The sequence below is a fragment of the Carcharhinus amblyrhynchos genome, chromosome 16 (assembly GCF_965287045.1).
Source record: "Carcharhinus amblyrhynchos chromosome 16, sCarAmb.v2.hapA, whole genome shotgun sequence".
Lineage (NCBI taxonomy): Eukaryota > Metazoa > Chordata > Chondrichthyes > Carcharhiniformes > Carcharhinidae > Carcharhinus > Carcharhinus amblyrhynchos.
In genome coordinates, this window is record NC_137339.1 from 53027737 (window position 1) to 53047285 (window position 19549).

Consider the following 19549-nt stretch of genomic DNA (forward strand, 5'->3'; position numbering starts at 1 on the left):
CCTTTTTGGCCATTGCCAATCAATTGATCAGGACTCGATTCCCCTGATCAATAAGAATCGAATCAGGTGCTACCACACTGACCTCCTGAGTGTGTCCCCAATGGCCATATCTGTAGGTGCTGGAGGCACGTACATCACATACCTCCCTTCTGAATAAGGGTTCCCTTGTGTCTGGTACACAACCCAGTGTAACCAGAAAGTCTCTTTCATCCTGGAGATAAAACAAGCCAGTGTGACTATAAAGTCCCTTTTGTCCTGGAGATGACCCATATCCTGTTTATTCACGTCAGAGTTGCTGTCTGTTTGTGTCTGTCTTTAAAACTGCAGCCTGTCGGTTTAGTTTCTTGCCCAATTGTCCCAGAGTGCTTTGCAAAACGCCATTTTAGATGGCCCATTTGGCTACACCGTAAATCTGACTCTATAGTCCCTGCACCCCTCCTCCAAGGTGCACATGCCTGATACCTACTCTTCCCCTGCCCTTCATATTATGTCATTTCTAAAAGCTCTACCCTTGTTCTAATTAAGTGCAAATTTTCCATACGGTTCAGAGCATTGCTAGAGCAGGACACTTGGCCTTTCAAGCCTACTGATCCATTCATGTAGATCATTGCTGATCTGCTGGAGAGCTCACTTTATCCACCTTGGTTCTGAACCATTGGTGCTGGGGCCTCAGCTATTTACCATTTATATAGATGATCTGGAGGAGGGAACCGAGTGCAGGGTGTCGAAATTTGCTGATGACACCAAGATTGGGGGAAAGGCAAATTGTGCGGAGGGTGTGGAGAGTCTGCAGAAGGATCTAGATAGGCTGGGCGAATGGGCCAGGAAATGGCAAATGGAATTTAATGTTGGCAAGTGTGAGGTGGTCCACTTTGGTAGGAAGAATGGTAGGAAGGACTATTACTTACGTGGCGAAAAACTGCAGCAGGCGACGGTGCAGAGGGACCTCGGGGTCCTTGTGCATGAGTCACAAAAACCCAGCTTGCAGGTGCAGCAGGTGGTCAGGAAGGCGAATGGGATGCTGGCCTTCATAGCGAGGGGGATTGAATATAAAAGTAGGGAGGTCTTGCTGCAGCTGTATAGGGCATTGGTGAGGCCGCAGCTGGAGTACTGTGTGCAGTTTTGGGCGCCGCACCTGCGCAAGGATATTTTGGCCCTGGAGGGAGTGCAGAGGAGGTTTACTAGGCTGATACCGGAGTTGAGGGGATTGAGCTATGAGGAGAGGCTGAATAAACTAGGCTTGTACTCGCTAGAGTTTAGAAGAATGAGGGGAGATCTCATTGAGACGTATAAGATGATGAATGGGATGGATAGGATAGAGGTGGAGAGACTCTTCCCGCTCAAAAAGACAGTAGGACTAGGGGGCACAGCCTCAAGATAAAGGGGAGGCGGTTTAGAACGGAGTTGAGGAGGAACTTCTTCACTCAAAGGGTGGTGAATCTCTGGAATTCTCTGCCCGTTGAAGTGGTGGAGGCTGCCTCGCTAAATATTTTTAAGAAGCGGGTTGATGGGTTTTTGATAAGAGAGGGGATTAAGGGTTATGGGGAGAGGGCGGGAAAGTGGAACTGAGCCACAACAGATCAGCCATGATCTTATTGAATGGCGGGGCAGGCTCGAGGGGCTAGATGGCCTACTCCTGCTCCTATTTCTTATTTAATATCTTTGCTATCAAGAATATGCCAGGCTGCAGCAAACTTTAGGGTGAGAAGGTAGTGAGTTCATTCCCATTTCACATGTTTCTTGACCCTGATGCCACATGATCCATCTCCCATTTTGGAGGATACTGAGGATGTAAAAAGTTGTATGTGAATTTAAGTTATTTTTCTTTCTGCGATCTTGACTGTTTAATTCACTTTTGATTTAACTGATTTTCTATTCCTTCCCTGTACAGTTCCGTGCATTAGCTCCAATGTACTATCGTGGATCAGCTGCTGCAATTATTGTATATGATATCACAAAGGAGGTAAGAAATTGTGCTTGCCAACTATCTATACCCAGCATGGAAATTCATACATTGAAGAATGCTCAAAGCTTCTGAAAATCCATTTAATGCTTTGGAATATTGAAGACTGACTTTCCCATTTCTCACCAACAGAATTTTAATCAAAACAATTTCTTATGACTTCAAGTTTAAAATCACCGCCTTCATTCTGTTCCTTGCTGTGATGATTGCTCAGACCGGGTCATTTATTGAAGTAATTTTTGTGGTTTTGGTATGGGAGGCAAGGGATGAAAATTTTTAGAATTGGTATTTTTGTTTCTACTGAATGGAAATTTATTTTTGGTAAGCATAGCTGAATGGTGAACAAATATTACTGTATATAACATGGGCAATGTTTTATTCAATGATTCCATAGTTACAAGACATAACTCTAAATAAATGAATGAACTGCTCACTTGTATTAAATATTGTGGTTCCTTCTCCAAAGCTGCACTGTACCATGTTGAATTATCAGTCTTGTCACCTAACAAATCCTACTTGATGTTCATTCCTCCCTAATCTGGGGTTTTCCTCCCTCACCAGTCTGTATAATGGGGCATGCCCATCCTCTTCAGGGGAGCTAGTGGTAAAGTTCCAAGAAAAAAGAATTGTGCAATTGGAGAAGGGCAACTTCAATCCACAATGCTGGTCCCAGTGAGGTTTTGCTTTTCCTTTTGACTTTTTCCAGTAAAGACAGCAGGCAAGCTTCAGCTTGCAGGTATATTGTCCTCTTCAGGAACAAGATAGTGCGTGGAAATTGGAGCATGTTGAACTGTGATTGGCATTAGAAACAAAATGTACGGTCAAATGACCCTTGGATTACTCGCCTGCATGTCAGCAAGAGCCAGGGGGAGAAAAACAGCTCAATTAATGGAGCCATGCAAAAACTTGAAGAAAGCAGAGATGACTTTTTCTGTTTCCAGGTTGATTACTTGAAATTGCTACTGTTAATGCCTCTGGTTGTTGGCTAAGTGGTATATTTAGAAATATAGAAAGCAAATTGAAGATTGTTTGCTTTTCTGCTGTGTTGCAGCATTTAGCTGCCAGTGTGGTTTTCTCCACTAATTACTATGCTCATTCTCTTGTACAGGAGACGTTGCAAACATTGAAAAATTGGGTGAAGGAGTTGCGACAACATGGACCTCCAAATATAGTAGTAGCAATTGCAGGAAATAAATGTGATCTTACTGACGCCAGGTATTAACAACGTTCTGCTGGAGTTGGGGTCAAACTTGAGAGCATGCTTTCATGTTTAACAGCCAGTTGATTTTTAAGTGCATCAAGCATTGTGCTTTGGTTGATAATATACTTGCTACAAAGCAAACACTAGCCTCAGTTTGTACCATCTGAGGTGGTAACCAAACAAGAGCCTGGGTAATTGTGAACAAAGTGAGATACTCATTCCAGGTCTGCGCGTTTGTTTTAAGTGTCAACTGTGTTGAAATTTTCAAAAAAAATAGTACCGTCATATTTTGTAGCATCCTTTTTATACAGTGAACCACTCCCACTGCTTCAGAAGGAATGCTGAATTGTAGAAAAACTTAGAACCATAGAATCCCTACAGTACAGAACAAGGCATTTTGGCTCATCGAGTCTGCGCAAGCACAATCCCATCCATGCCCTATTCCCATAACATTTATCCTGCTAATCCCCATGACAAAAGGCCAATCAACCTAACCCACACATCTTTGGACTTCTAGATTTTAAATAACAAAGGTAAAGCAATTCATGACTTAGATGAAAGGGTCAAATGTAATGTACCTAAGTTGATTTCAATACAAAGTAGGGTGGGGGAAGTAAGCTGTGAGGAAGACATTACAGATATGCAGAAAGCTGTTGAATGATTGGACAAGAAGACAGCAGATGGAATCTAATGCAAGGGGTTATTTACTGATAGGTAGACTTGAAAAGCAAAATGTTTTAAAGTGGTGAGAAACTGCAAGTTATCTAGAGGGGATGGCAGGGAAGGCACTGCAATGTTCCTTTGAGGTGAGGAACGCCGTCAGTGTCCCTGCTGATTTCACCTGTGGGAAGTGCATCCATCTCCAGCTCCTCAAAAACCGCATTAAGGAACTGGAGCTGGATGAACTTCGGATCATTCAGAAGGCAGAGGTGGTCATAGAAGCTTCAGGGATAAAGTTACTCCAAAAAATGAAGGTAGATGGGTGATGATGAGAGGGGCTGGGAGGAAGCAGTCAGTGCAGGGATCCCCTGTGGTCGTTCCCCTCGGCAACAAGTACACCGTGCTGGATACTGTTGACGGGGGTGACCTACCAGTGGTAAGCCATGGTGACCAGATCTCCAGCACTGAGTCTGTCCCTGTGGCTCAGAAGGGAAGGAGGGAGAGGAGGAGTGCAATAGTTATTGGGGATTCAATAGTTAGAGGGACAGATAAGAGGTTCTGTGGCAGCGAAAGAGACTCGTGGATGGTATGTTGTCTCCTGGGTGCTAGGGTCCGTGACATCGCAGACCTTTTTTTTAGGATCCTTAAGGGGGAGGGGGAACAGCCACAAGCATGGTATACATCGGTACCAACGACATAGGGAAGAGAAGGGACAGGGATTTAAAACAGGAATTTAAGGAGTTAGGATGAAAGCTGAGAGCCAGGACAAACCATGTTGTCATCTTTGGCTTGTTGCTGGTGCCATGTGTTAGTGAGTTGAGGATCAGGGAGAGAGTGCAGATAAACATGTGGCTACAGGGATGGTGTAGGAGGGAGGGTTTCAGTTAGATGGATAATTGGAGCACATTGTGGAGAAGATGGGACCTGTGCATACAGGACAGTTTGCACTTGAACCAGAGGGGCACCAATATCCTGGGAGGGAAATTTGCTATGGCTCTTTGGGTGGTGGCGGGGGGGGGAGGTGGAGGGGAGGTTTAAACTAATTTGTCAGGGGGGTGGGAAAACGAGCTGTAGTCCAGACGCTAGTGTTGAGTGTAATGAGGTACTGAGGAGGGTAAGGTCGCAGGAGTATACCGGCAGACAGGAAGGTGGGTTGACGTGTGTCTACTTCAATGCAAGAAATATCCGGAATAAGGTAGGTGAATTTGGAGCGTGGATTGGTATTTGGGACTACAATGTTGTGATCATACGGAGGCATGATTAGAAAAGGGACAGGAATGGTTGTTGGAAGTTCCGGGGTATAGATGTTTCAGTAAGAGTAGGGAAGGCGGTAAAAGAGGTGGAGGAGTAGCATTGTTAATCAAGGATAGTTTAATGGCTGCTGAAAGGCTGTTCAAGGGGGATCTGCCTACTGAGCTAATATGGGCTGAAGTTAGAAATAGTAAAGGAGCAGTCACGTTGTTAGGAGTTTTCTATAGGCCCCCAAATAGTAATAGAGATGTGAAGGAGGAAATGGCAAAGCAGATTATGGATAGGTGTGGAGGTCACAGGGTAGTTATCATGGGTGACTTTAACTTTCCAAATATTGATTGGAACCTTTATAGGTCGAGCATTGGATTTTGTATACGTGGATTTTAGTAAGGCGATTGATAAGTTCTCCATCGTAGGCTCATGAAGAAAGTAAGGAGGTGTGGGATAGTGGGAAATTTGGGTCGATTGGATAAGTAACTGGCTATCTTGTAGAAGACAGAAGGTGGTAGTGATTGGAAAATTTTCAGACCAGTTACCAGCGGTACTGTGTCCTCTGCTTTTTGTGATTTTTGTCAATGACTTGGAGGAGGGGGTTGAAGTTGAGTCAGTAAATTTGCTGATGACGCCAAGATTAGTGGAGTAGTGGGTGAGGTGGAGGGCTGTTGTAGGTTGCAAAGAGACATTGATAGGATGCAGAGCTGGGTGGAAAAGTGGCAGATGGAGTTTAACCCTGATAGGTGCGAGGTGATTCATTTTTGGTAGGACAAATTTGAATGCGGATTACAGGCTCAGCGGTAAGGTTCTGAGGAATGTGGAGGAACAGAGATCTTAGGGTTCATATCCACGGATCTCTGAAGGTTGCCACTCAGCTGTGAAGAAGGCTTATAGTGTGTTAGCGTTTATTAACAGGGGGTTTGAGTTTTAAGAGCTGTGGGGTTATGCTGCAACTGTATAGGAGATTGGTGAGACCACATTTGGAATATTATGTGCAGTTCTGGTGACCTCACTATAAGAAGGATGTGGAAGCATTGGAGAGAGTGTAGAGGAGATTTACCAGGATGCTGTCTGGTTTGGAGGGTAGGTCTCATGAGGAAAGGTTGCAGGAGCTGGGGCTTTTTAGTGGAAGAGGATGAGAGGCGACTTAGAGGTTTATAAGATGAGGGGGATAGATAGAGACTATGTCCTCAGGTGGATGTAGTTGTTACTGGGGGGCACAACTATAAGGTTCATGGTGGGAGATATAGGAGGGATGTCCGACATAGGTTCTTTACTCAGAGTGGTTGGGGTGTGAAATAGACTGCCTGCTGTGATAGTGGAGTCGGAGACTTTAGGAACTTTCAAGTAATTATTGAATAGGAACATGGAGCACACCAGAATTAGAGGGAGTGGGATAGCTTGATCTTGGTTTTGGACACAGCTCAGCACAACATAGAGGGTCGAAGGGCCTGTACTGTGCTCTACTGTTCTATGTTGTATGTTCTAAACATTGTGTTGGCATTCAGAAGGATTTGGGTGCTATAAACTTAGCATTCAGGTATAGGAAGCAATTAAAAGGGCAAATGGTAAGTTGGCCTTTATTGCAAGGGGGTGGAGTAGAAGGTGTTAAAGCTTTACTGTACTTGTATAGAGCAAAGCCCTATACAAGTGTGGAAGGCTGTGTACAGTTTTAGTCTCCTTCATACAAGGAAGAATGTACTTGTCTTGGAGTTTTGCAGTGGACATTTACTGGATTTAATTCCTCAGATGAGAAGATTGGCCTATCTCCAATACAGTAAGCCAATACTCCTAATGGGTGGTGACCTCATTGAAATATTAAATTCTAGAGGTCCATGACCATGTAGATGCTGAGAACATGTTTCCCCTGGTTGGGGAATTTAGAAAATAAGAGGGTCAATTATTTACAGGGGAGAATATGCCCCTGTCTATATCCATAGGAATAAAGTAGAAAGGGTCGAGAGCTTCAAGTTTTTAGGTGTCCAGATCACCAACAACCTGTCCTGGTCCCCCCAGTGCTGGTACTATAGTTAAGAAAGCCCGCCAAGGCCTCTCCTTTCTCAGAAGACTAAGGAAATTTGGCATGTCAGCTACGACTCTCCAACTTTTACAGATACAACCAGAAAGGATGCTTTCTCTGGTGCATCACAGCTTGGTATGCCTCCTGCCCTGCCCAAGACCACAAGGAATGTAGCCCAAGCCATCGCACGAACCAGCCTCCTATCCATTGACTCTGTCTACACTTCTGCTACCTCAGCAAAGCAGCCAGCATAATTAAGGACCATACGCACCCCGGACACTCTCTTCTTCCACCACCTTCTGTCAGGAAAAAGATACATAAGTCTGAGGTCATGTACCAACTGACTCAAGAACAGCTTCTTCCCTGCTGCTGTCAGACTTTTGAATGAATTTACATTAAGTTGATATCTCTACATTCTAGCTATGACTGTAACACTACATTCTGCACTCTTGTTTTCTCTATGAATGGTATGTTCTGTCTGAAGAAATGACAATAAATCAAATCAAATTTGACATTACAATGATGAGAAGTTTCTACATTGAGGACTTTGAAATCCCTACCCCAATTGTGGATGTTCAGTTATTTGGCACGCTCAAGACAGAGTGAGTGCAGCAAAGTGTTGGAATGGCAGTTCAGCTATGGTTGTTTATGGTGGACACAGTGAAAACTTTGACAACACCTGGTTTTAGTCCAACCGATTTATTTGATAGTAAACGCACAAGCTTTCGGGTTAGTCCCTTCGTCAGGTGAATGGAGAGTTCTGGCCTCAGACAGAGCATATAAAGCACAGACAGTTTAGAGATTACTGATTAGAATGCGAATCTTTACACCTAACCTGCTGTTCAAGTCTTGAAGTGGCTGACAAGACTTGAACAGCAGGTTAGGTGTGAAGATTCGCATTCTAATCAGTAATCTCTAAACTGTCTGTGCTTTATATGCTCTGTCTGAGGCCAGAACTCTCCATTCACCTGACGAAGGGACTAACCCGAAAGCTTGTGCGTTTACTATCAAATAAATCGGTTGGACTAAAACCAGGTGTTGTCAGACTTTTTACTGTATTTACCCCAGTCCAACGCCGGCACATCCACATCATATTTATGGTGGAGCAAAGTTGAGATGTTGTCTGGTCTAGTCTGCTCCTATTTATGCCTTCACAAAGATTAGGAGAGTTGAATGAAGTAACCAGACTTGGAGATTTAGAAAGATGGTTTTTGATAATAAGACATGGGTGGAAGGTCGTGTTCTGGATAAGGAGAATTTATTTTGCAAGGGATTTTCGTGTTATGCAGCTGGAATCCATATGATGAGAGAAACACAAAGCAGAAACAGGAGGAGGCCACTCTGCCGTCTGGTCCTGCTCCATCATTCATTTTGATCATGGCTGATCATTGAATTCAATACCCTGACCTTTTCCTTCCCCCAGCTCCAATATCCCTTGATCCCTTTGGCCTGAAGAGTTATATGTAATTTTATCTTAAAATCATAATAATGTTTTGGCCTCAACTACATTTTGTTGTCATGATTGTGGGTGAAGAAATTTCTCCTCACCTCAGTTCTAAAAAGTTTACCTCTTATCCTCAAACGATGACACCTAGTTCTGAACAACCCCACCATTAGAACCATTCTTTCTGAATTTATCCTGTCTAACCCTGTTAGAATTTTTATAAGCTTCCATGAGATCCCCTCTTGCTCTTCTAAACTCCAGTGAATATAATCCTAACTGAATTAGTCTCTCCTCACATGACAGATCTGCCATCCCTGGTAAACCTTCACTATACTCTCAATAGCAAGGACATCCTCCCTCAGATGAGGATGCCAAAACTGTGCACACTACTCCAGATGTAGCCTCATCAATGCCCTATACAACTGCAGAAAAACATCCCTATCCTAATACTCAAATCCTCTTGCTTTGAAGGCTAACGTACCAGGCCTGATGTACCTGCACATTTACTTTCAGTGCTGATGCACAAGTACTCCAAGGTCTCGCTGAGCATCCACCTCTCTGTTTATACCCATTCGAGTAGTAATTTGTTTTAATATTGCTACCAAAGTAAATAACCTCACATTTATCCACATTATACTACATCTACCATGCACATGCCCACATTCTCTCAGCCTTGTCAAATAATACTGAAGCATCTGTGCATCCTTCTCACAGTTCGTTCTTCCACCCAACTTTGTACTGTCTTCAAATTTGGAGATCATTCTCTCTTCCAAATCACTAACATACAATGTGAGCAGTTGGGTCCTACCACAGATCGCTGCAGAGCCCCACTAGTTACTGATTGGCAAATCAGAAAAAGGGCCATTTATGCTAACTGTTCACTTCCTATCTACTAACTGGCTTTCTATCCATCTTAAGACATTACTTGCAATCCCATGTGATTAGCTTTACATAGTCAGTTATGTGAGACCTTGTTGAAAGCTTTCTGAAAGTCTAAATAAACCAAATCCACTGGTTCTCCTCGGTCAACTCTATTAGTTATATCCTCAAAGAAATCCAATAGATTTGTCAAGCATGATTTCCCTTTTGTAAATCCATGTTGATTATGTCTAATGCCACTGCCTTCCAAATGCTGAGTTATGAAATCCTTGTTAATGGACTCTAGCAACTTCCCCAGTACTGACATTTGGCTCACTGGTTCTCTTCTCTTTTTCTCTCCACCTCTCTTTTTGAATAGTGGGCTTAAATTGGCTTGCCTCCAATCAGTAGAAACTGAAGACTGAAGCACAGCCACTTCTTTCTTATCCATTATGAATTCTCCCATTTCTGACTGTATGGAGCCTACGTTCGTTTTTGTCAATCTTTTTCTCTTTATATACTGATAGAAACTTTTACAGTCAGTTTTTAATGTTCCTCGCTAGCTTATTTTCATACTCCATTTTACTTAATCCCTAGGCTCCCTTTGAATTTTAAACTGCTGCCAATCCTCAAGCCTTTGCTGCTGCTTGCCAATTTGTATGCTTTGAATCTGATACTATCTCTAATTTCCCTTGTAAGCCACGTTTGGCCACAATTCCCTTTCCACCCGTAAGAGTATAATGTAGTGGATTCCTTACTATTAGAGACCCTTATTATGTGAAGAATTCCTTCTTATTTAGAGTCCTGAGTATTACAGGTAGCATGAGAAGTTAAGTTGGTAGGAGACCTTGCAGAAACAAATGTTCACCTCGTAGCCCAGAAATGAATTGTGTTATGTACTGCTGCGTACAAAATTAAAATGTGTTCATGGTTAGGAGTTTTAGGTTTTTGTTATTTTATAAGTTTGTGTGACAGATGTATCACAATTTCTGTATTGATACTAACAGATCTCCTATGGCATTGTCCATGATGATTTGGGGGATACAATGTTTAAAGTAGGGCAATGTGATTAACTGCATATTTCCAGGGAACCTAAATAAGCAAATTAGGTTAACTCTGATCTCTCAACTTTTGAATACAGGAATTTGGGATGGGTAGATTGGTTGGGAGTGTGAGCACAAGATTGTGGATCACCAGTCTCAGACTTCTACAAAGTGTGCGTGAGCACTGAAGGGTGCTTTCTGATCCGGTAGGATAAAAAAGTGATTCTGATTTGTGGAATATTAGGAACATAGGATATTCCATTCAATCCTTCAAACCTACCACCATCGCTTGTTATAAGGTCATTGCTGATGTAATTGTGGTCTCAGCTCCACCTTCCTGCCTGACCCCATAACCCTTGGCTCTACAGGGTATCCAAAATCTATTTAATTCAGCTTTAAGTAAGTTCAATGAACATAAGAACATAAGAAATAGGAGCAGGAGTAGGCCATCTAGCCCTTCGAGCCTGCCCCGCCATTCAATAAGATCATGGCTGATCTGTCGTGGCTCAGTTCCACATTCCCGCCCTCTCCCCATAACCCTTAATCCCCTCGCTTATCAAAAACCCATCAACCCCCGTCTTAAAAATATTTAGCGAGGCAGCCTCCACCACTTCAACGGGCAGAGAATTCCAGAGATTCACCACCCTTTGAGTGGAGAAGTTCCTCCTCAACTCCGTTCTAAACCACCCCCCCCTTTTATCTTGAGGCTGTGCCCCCTAGTCCTACTGTCCCTTCTGAGCGGGAAGAGTCTCTCCACCTCTATCCTATCCATCCCATTCATCATCTTATATGTCTCAATGAGACCTCCCCTCATTCTTCTAAACTCTAACGAGTACAAGCCTAGTTTATTCAGCCTCTCCTCATAGCTCAGCCCCCTCAACTCCAGTATCAGCCTAGTAAACCTCCTCTGCACTCCCTCCAAGGCCAAAATATCCTCACGTAAGTGCAGCGACCAAAACTGCGGCCTCACCAATGCCCTATACAGCTGCAGCAAGACTTCCCTACTTTTATATTCAATCCCCCTTGCTTTGAAGGCCAGCATCCCATTAGCCTTCCTGACCACCTGTTGCACCTGCAGGCTGGGATTTTGCAACTCATGCACAAGGACCCCAAGGTCCCTCTGCACCGTCACCTGCTGCAGTTTTTCGCCACGTAAGTAATAGTCCTTCCTACCGTTATTCCTACCAAAGTGGACCACCTCGCACTTGCTAACATTAAATTCCATTTGCCATTTCCTGGCCCATTCGCCCAGCCTATCTAGATCCTTCTGCAGACTCTCCATCCTCCGCGCAATTTGCCGTTCCACCAATCTTGGTGTCATCAGCAAATTTCAACACCATACACTCGGTTCCCTCCTCCAGATCATCTATATAAGTGGTAAATAGCTGAGGCCCCAGCACCGACCCCTGGGGCACTCCACTAGTCAGCAACCGCCAACCTGAATAGCACCCATTAACCCCCACTCTCTGCCTCCTATTTGACAACCAATCCTCTATCCATGCTAACACCCTACCCCCAACTCCATGCCCCCTTACCTTCTGCAATAACCTCTTGTGAGGTACCTTGTCAAACGCCTTCTGAAAATCAAGAAAGACCACATCCACCGGCTCTCCTCTATCCACCGCCCTAGACACATCCTCATAGAACTCCAATAAATTTGTCAGACACGACTTCCCCTTAACAAAACAGTGCAGCGTCTGCTCTATCAAGCAATTCCCCTCAAGATGCCTCGCTATTTCCTCCTTGATGACGGATTCTAACATTTTACCTACAACAGACGTTAAACTAACCGGCCTATAATTCCCTGCCTTTTGCCTGCCACCCTTCTTAAACAACGGCGTAACATTAGCCGTTTTCCAATCTTCTGGCACTTCCCTGGAATCCAGCGACGTTTGGAAAATAACCACCAAGGCATCCACTGTCGCCTCCGCCATTTCTTTCAGAACCCTCGGATGCATTCCATCCAGTCCTGGGGACTTGTCTACAATCAGTCCCTCCAGTCTTTCGAACACTGCCTCTCTCGTAACAATAATGTCATTGAGACCCTCCAGTCCTACCACATTTCCATCGCTAACACCCGGCAAATTATTCACGTCCTCCTCCGTGAAGACCGAAACAAAAAAGTTATTCAAGACCTCAGCCATTTCCCCATCCCCTACCACTAAGTCCCCCCTCTCATCCTCTAAGGGTCCAACGTTCACCCTAGCTAGCTTCTTCCTTTTTATATATTTATAAAAACTCTTGCTATCCTTTTTTATGTTAAGCGCTAGCCCAGCTTCATAGTTTATCCTACCCTTCTTTATCAACTTCTTTGTCAATCTTTGTTGACATTTAAACCTCTCCCAATCCTCTTCTCGCCCACTACTCTTAGCTACTCTAAACGCATCCGCTTTTAATTTAACACTTTCCTTTACCTCCTTCGTTATCCACGGCTTATTACCTCTCCTCCTACGGTCCTTTTTAACCATCGGAATAAATTTCTGCTGAGCACCAAGAAAGATCTCCTTAAAGATCCTCCACTGTTCCTCAGCAGACCTACCTTCCAACGCGCTCCCCCAGTCAACATTTGCCAATTCTTCTCTCATCCTACCGTACTCCCCTCCACTGCTTTCTGGAAAACAGAATTCCACAGGACTGTCAGAGAGAAAGTTTCCCTTTTTAAAAGGGAGAACTGTGTTCTCTAGTTCTAGTCACTGCCACAAGAGGAAACATCCTGCCACTATCCACCCTATTGAGATCCTTCCAAATCTAAAGTTTCAAGAAGATCACCTCTGTCTTCTAAACTCCAGTGGGTATGGGGTCAACCTTTTCTGAATTGCTTCCAGCATGGTAACTTTTTCCTAAAAAAGGAGACAAAACTGTGCGTAGTTCACCCAATGTGGTATCGCCAAGGCCCAGTATGCCTGTCATTAAAACTCGGCTACTTGTATATTCCTTTCCTCTTAATAAACACCAAGTTTCCAATTAGCCTCCAAATCACTTCTAGTATCTGCATTCCAACTTGTGATTTATGTACATGAACACCCAGATTGCTCTGTACCACTGAGTTCTGCAATCTCTGTCCATTTAGCTCATGCTTTTCTGTTCTTCCTATCAATTGAACCTCCATATTTTTCTGTATTTTACTGCAACTGGCAAATTTTTTCTCACTCACTCAAAATATCTGAGGCTTTGTAGACTCTTTACCTCCTCTTGACAATTTACTTTCCTACCTCTTTTACAAATTCAATGACTGTATGTTTGATCCTGTTATCCAAGTCATATAATTTGAAATAGCTGCTGATCCCTAATTAATTACAGCTTGCCAACCCAAGAATGACCCATTTATCCCTACTCTCTGCTTACTGTTAGCTAACAAATCCTTTATCCATTCTAATATTACCTCTTGCACCATGATTTCTTATTTTGTGTAGTAACTGTTGGTGGGACACCTTTGAATGTCTTTTGGAATTCCAAGTACACCACATCTACAGGTTTCCCTTTATCCACATTGTTACTTCCTCAAAGAACAAATATGCAAACTCTGTCTGATCCCATTCTGATTTTCTCTGTATTCTGTAATAACCTCCTTAATAATGGATTCTACCATGTTTTCCATGTTATACTAACTGGCCTGTGGTTTCCTGCTTTCTGTCTCCCTGCTTTTCTCTTTAACCTCCACCACCCACTTCCTTCAACGGAAGTGTTATACTTGATTTTTTTTCTAATGTGATGGGACCTTTTCAGAATCTAAGAAATTTTGGAAGATGACCCATGCCTCTGCTATCTCAGCCACTTATTTTAAGACCTTAGGATGCAGGCCACCACAACCTGGGGATTTGTGAGCCTTTAGACTAATAGTTTTCTCAGTACCTTTTCCCTGATGATGGTAATTGTTCCTCCTTCCCTTTCACCTTTGAATATCTTCGGAAAGTTTTCCCAGCCTTCTACAATGAAGACAGACACAGAATACATGTTCAACACTTCAGGCGTGATCTTATTTTCATTAATTTACTGGACTCCCTAGAAGAGGAACACTTGCTTTTGTTTCACTTTTCCTTTTCAAATACTTGTAGAAATTATATTTATTTGTAGTTAGCTTTTGCATAGTTTAATTTCTGCCTTATTTTTGGTCTTTTCTGGTTTTAAAATCTATCCAACCTAATGAGATACCATGAATCATCACAATTATATTGTTTCTTCCTACTGCCTTATTTAGTTAGCCACGGATGATGCAACTTTCTCCGGTCTTTTTCTCACTAGTCTAAATATTTGCTTAGAGTTATTAATTTAAGTCTCCACTGCATTACTACTATCTTTTTACTATTTTAACCTAGTTTCCCAGTTCATGTGAGGATATCCTGGGAGCTGTGACTGGTGAAAGTGGGGACTTGAGCAATTGTAACACTGAGATGGTTAGTGGTGGATTGGGTGTAGGTGATCATTCTGGAATACAATTGTAATTTACTAGAGCTGGGAGTAAAGGAAACTAGTCTGTGTCATGCCAAAGATGTAGTGAAGAGATTTTTTTCCCAGGAATGGCTGGGGATGGGGAGTTAGGGGAAAGATCTTGGGATAGATGAGTCCAGTTCTGATGTGCACCATGTCCCCAAACAAGTGGATGTTCTTTCTCAGGTGTCTATATCGCTGCTGAGGACATCCTGTTAAGTAATCAACCTTTAGTCTCAGACCTTTCATATGCACTCTTGAAAGCTGCATTTGTCTGTCCTGGCAACTAGTTAAACTTTTAACTAAACTTTAGAACGTAGTGGGGCAGTCATGGTGGACAGTGTAAAGTTGATTACCTTGATGCTGAGAGAAGCAAGTGGCTGCTTTGGGTCACAGTTCACTTATCTTGCCTCTATGTGTAGCATTGTGCACAATGCTGCCACCTAAGAACAAAGAAAATTACAGCACAGAATCAGGCCCTTCAGCCCCCCCCAAGCCTGCGCCGACCACGCTGCCCAACTTAACTAAAACCACCTGCCCTTCCAGGGACCATATCCCTCTATTCCCATCCTATTTATGTACTTGTCAAGATGCCCCTTAAAAGTCACTACCACATCCGCTTCCACCACCACCTCCGTCAACGAGTTCCAGGCACGCACTATTCTCTGTGCAAAAAATCTGCCTCGTACATCTCCTTTAAACCTTGTCCCTTGCACCTTAAACCAATGCTCCCTAGTAATTGACTTTTCCACCCTGGGAAACAGCTTCTGACTATCCACTCTGTCCATGCCGCTCATCTTGTAGATTTCTTTAAGGTCTCTCCTCAACCTACATCACTCCAGTGAGAACAAACCAAGTTTCTCCAACCTCTCCTCATAGCTAACGCCCTTCATATCAGGCAATATCCTGGCAAATCTTTTCTGTACCCCCTCCAAAGTCTCCACATCCTTCTGGTAGTCTGGCGACCAGAATTGAACACGATATTCCAAGTGTGGCTAACTAAGGTTCTATGAAGCTACAACATGACATCTACTTCAGAGATTGTACTTAGAAAAGTCTGTCAGCTCAGTAAAATGAATAAGCAGATTAAGTCAAGACTAAAGTTCACCTAATAAGGTATTTTTGCAGGGAATAACCATGAGAGCACAACACAACCTCTCTCACACTTCCCAAGCCATCACCCTTGCTAATATGTCTCCTACTTCCTATAACCCTCTGCTCCATGCATGCATCCATCCTACCAAGCCTGAGTAAAGATGTGCAAAGAATAGTAGTTTGTGGTCGGCCTCTAACAATCATGAACCTGCTTGAGTTTAGATCTTCAGTCAGGTATTGGTGAGTACTCTGGCATGGTGCTGTCTTGACTAAAGATGGCACTCTGTCTGCCATCATCCAGTACTTCCCTGGAGCAGAGAAACTACAATATCTTCTCCGGAGCTTTCAACATGTCATTGATGAAGACGAACATCTCGCCAAGGCCATCCCAACACCCCCAGGTCTTGCCTTCAAATAACCGCACAACCTCAAACAGGCCATTGTCCACAGCAAAGTACCCAGCCATCAGGAAAACAGTGACCATGACACCACACAACCCTGCCACAGCAACCTCTGCAAGACATGCCGGATCATCGACATGGATGCCATCATCTCGCGTGAGAACACCGTCCACCAGATACACAGTATATACACTTGCAACTCAGTCAACGTTGTGTACTTGATGTGCTGCAGGAAAGGATGTCCTGAGGCATGGTACATTGGGGAGACCAGGTAGATGCCACAACAACAGATGAATGAACACCACTCAACAATCACCAGGCAAGAGTGTTCTCTTCCTGGTGGGGAACACTTCAGCAGTCATGGGCATTTGTTCTCTGATCTTCGGGTAAGCATTCTCTAAGACAGCCTTTTTGACACACAACAATGCAGAGTCACTGAGCAGAAACTGATAGCCAAGTTCCGCACACATGAGGACGGCCTCAACTGGAATCTTGGGTTCATGTCACATTATCTGTAACCCCCACGACTTGCCTGGCTTGCAAAATCTCATTAACTGTCCTGGCTGGTGACAATACATATCTTTTTAACCTGTGCTCAACCCTGTCTCCACTCACTTTGTCTATACCTTTAAGACTTGATTATCTGTAAAGACTCCAGTTCCAACCATTATAAATTGAGTTTGTGTCTTTATATGTCTTGTTTGTGAACTGAAATCCCACTCAGCTGATGAAGGAGCAGCGCTCCGAAAGCTAGTGGCTTTTGCTACCAAATAAACCTGTTGGACTTTAACCCAGTGTTGTGAGGCTTCTTTCTGTGTTTACCCCAGTCCAACGCTGGCATCTCCACATCATGAAATATAACAGACAGGGATCAGCACTTGCTATCAGTCTGAAATATAAAATGGTTTTCTTTGCTTGGGGATAGTTTTGATAAGAAAATTGTACTCCAGTCCTCACAGTAAAGAATGGTGGGTTGCTTGTAATATTTAACACTCTGCTGTGATTTAACTTATGGCAAAGAATCCTCCACACACCCTGCACTCTCCACCATATATTGTTTCAGAAACTCACCAAATGCTATGGTTTCAAAATTGAAGTACTACTGGGATAACGTAAAAAATGGTAATCAGTTTTAGAAAGTGAACGTGAAAAGCTGGTAAACCAAGTTTAAAGTGGTCCCCTCATGAATTTTCTGAACCTTTTGGCTTTGCTCAACACTCCCATCTACAGGTAACACTGTGCTGTGCATAAATATCTGTAGCATGTAACAAACTTAAGTAATCTGGGGAGAGAAGAAGAAAATCATTTGACTGGAGCTTAAAATTGACTTGCAGTTCCAACTGCACCCTGATATTTGGATATGACAAAGTACCAGCCTTAAAAAGGCAGGCCACATTAGCAGCTAAACATCGCACCATAATACAATTTTCTGAGCAATGACACGAGATCTGCTAGTATTGTCAAACTTGTAGCTTTTTTTTCTTGTCTGAAATGATAAATTGAGCACTTTAGAGAACCCAACTTTGCAACTAGGCTCTGATTTTACCTCTGGTAAGGGATGTGTATGCTCATGTAACTCCAGCATGGTGAGAAGTAGTTTAACTATCTTTCCTCACCAACACCTCAAGCCATATTTGGAACTGAAGCTAGGTTTTTGTTCCTGGGCAGTAGATAGCTTCTAGTAACAATGATATTGACTTAAAGAGCAGGGTAAGTTTCCTTAAGAATCCTGGATTTGTCAGACGACTTCATCACCATCTGCATGCTTAAAGTGTGGCCCAGCAGCCATAAACCAAGGAAGTACATATTCTGGATCTGAGAACCTTAATAAAGATCTGATGTGTTACACACATCTTCCTTGACTGTGCCATGAGCTAGCTGGGTGTTCTTCTGCTTGCAGATGAAAGTTTGAATCAAGCCTTATCATATTGTTACCCATTTTGTGACTGTTATGTCCATGATATTAAATGCATGTGTAACAAATGAAACTCAATTTGCAGTGGTACTGTTGACACTTAAAATTCTAACATAATATTTTGAACGCTACTTTGAATGAAGGCAAACCCTTCCCTCCCAACAGCCTCCTTAAAATACTGACCAAATATTTCATTGATTTTTTTGCGTCCAATAAATTAGGGAAGGTTTGAAGGAGGGTAAATGTCACCTTACTATCATTCACCTGTGTAAGTCCTTACATGAATTATACAAACCAAACATGATCCCATCTTTCAAATTTTATTGCAGGGAAGTACTTGAAAAAGATGCCAAGGACTATGCAGATTCCATTCATGCAGTCTTTGTGGAAACTAGTGCCAAAAATGCCATTAACATCAATGAGCTGTTTGCAGAAATCAGTGAGTATGGCCTCAGCTACATGAAGTGCTCAAAAGTTTGTCATTAGAGGTACTGTGTGCTTCAGGTTTTCATTCTCTATCACTCACACCACCTGAGGAGAAAATATAGTAAGAATTTTAAATATAATTGGCACTGTTGGCTGCTCGTAAGCTAATGAGAAATTGCTAATACCCAACAGTTCTGACCAGGCTTCTGAGTCTGGCTGTTCAGGTGACTGCCACAGTTTGGAATCTTTAACTATTCATCTCAAAACTACATATCACTGAAACTTTTCCACTAAACTGTAAGCCTGTCAAGGAAGCCGGTTATTATCTCCTCGAGTTACAAGTTTTGTGCAGTCAAACCAAATAACCTTTCTTCCTTCTCAGTGACTTAAAATCCCAGGTAAACTAGAACAAATTCAACTTAACAAGATCATGAGCAATGCGGTGTTGCACAGCAGAATTTTTGGTTTGAGTATTGTTACTCTTTGCACTTTATCGTACAAACTCTGTTATCATCATTGGGATTATGGCTTTCAAGCATTCAATCTAATTTGTCAGAAAATGGCTGGCCCCTGTATCATTTACAAAGAACAAAATCAGCCCAGGAAACAGGCCCTTCGGCCCAACGAGCCCGCGCCGCCATCCCAACACCACCAGTCCCCCTCTCCACCCACGACCCCTGTCTAATGTTTTATGGCCATCCAGATTGAGGGAAACTGATTTAGGGACAATTTATTCCTGCCAATCAGCCTAACAGCACATCTTTGGGGTGTGGGAGGAAACCGGAGCACCCAGAGAAAACCCACGCAAGCACAGGGAGAATGCGCAAACTCCCACAGACACCGGCCCAAA

General features: G+C 43.1%; 1 protein-coding gene across 1 annotated transcript in view; it reads left to right on the plus strand.

Annotated features, from left to right (window-relative positions):
* rab22a (RAB22A, member RAS oncogene family) overlaps nucleotides 1-19549 on the plus strand; it is a 104584-nt gene that overhangs the window by 72976 nt on the left and 12059 nt on the right. The window contains exons 4-6 of the mRNA XM_080205093.1: nucleotides 1892-1963; nucleotides 3072-3178; nucleotides 18603-18712. Of these exons, the coding sequence (XP_080061219.1) occupies nucleotides 1892-1963; nucleotides 3072-3178; nucleotides 18603-18712 (289 nt within the window). The remainder of the gene's footprint in view (nucleotides 1-1891; nucleotides 1964-3071; nucleotides 3179-18602; nucleotides 18713-19549) is intronic.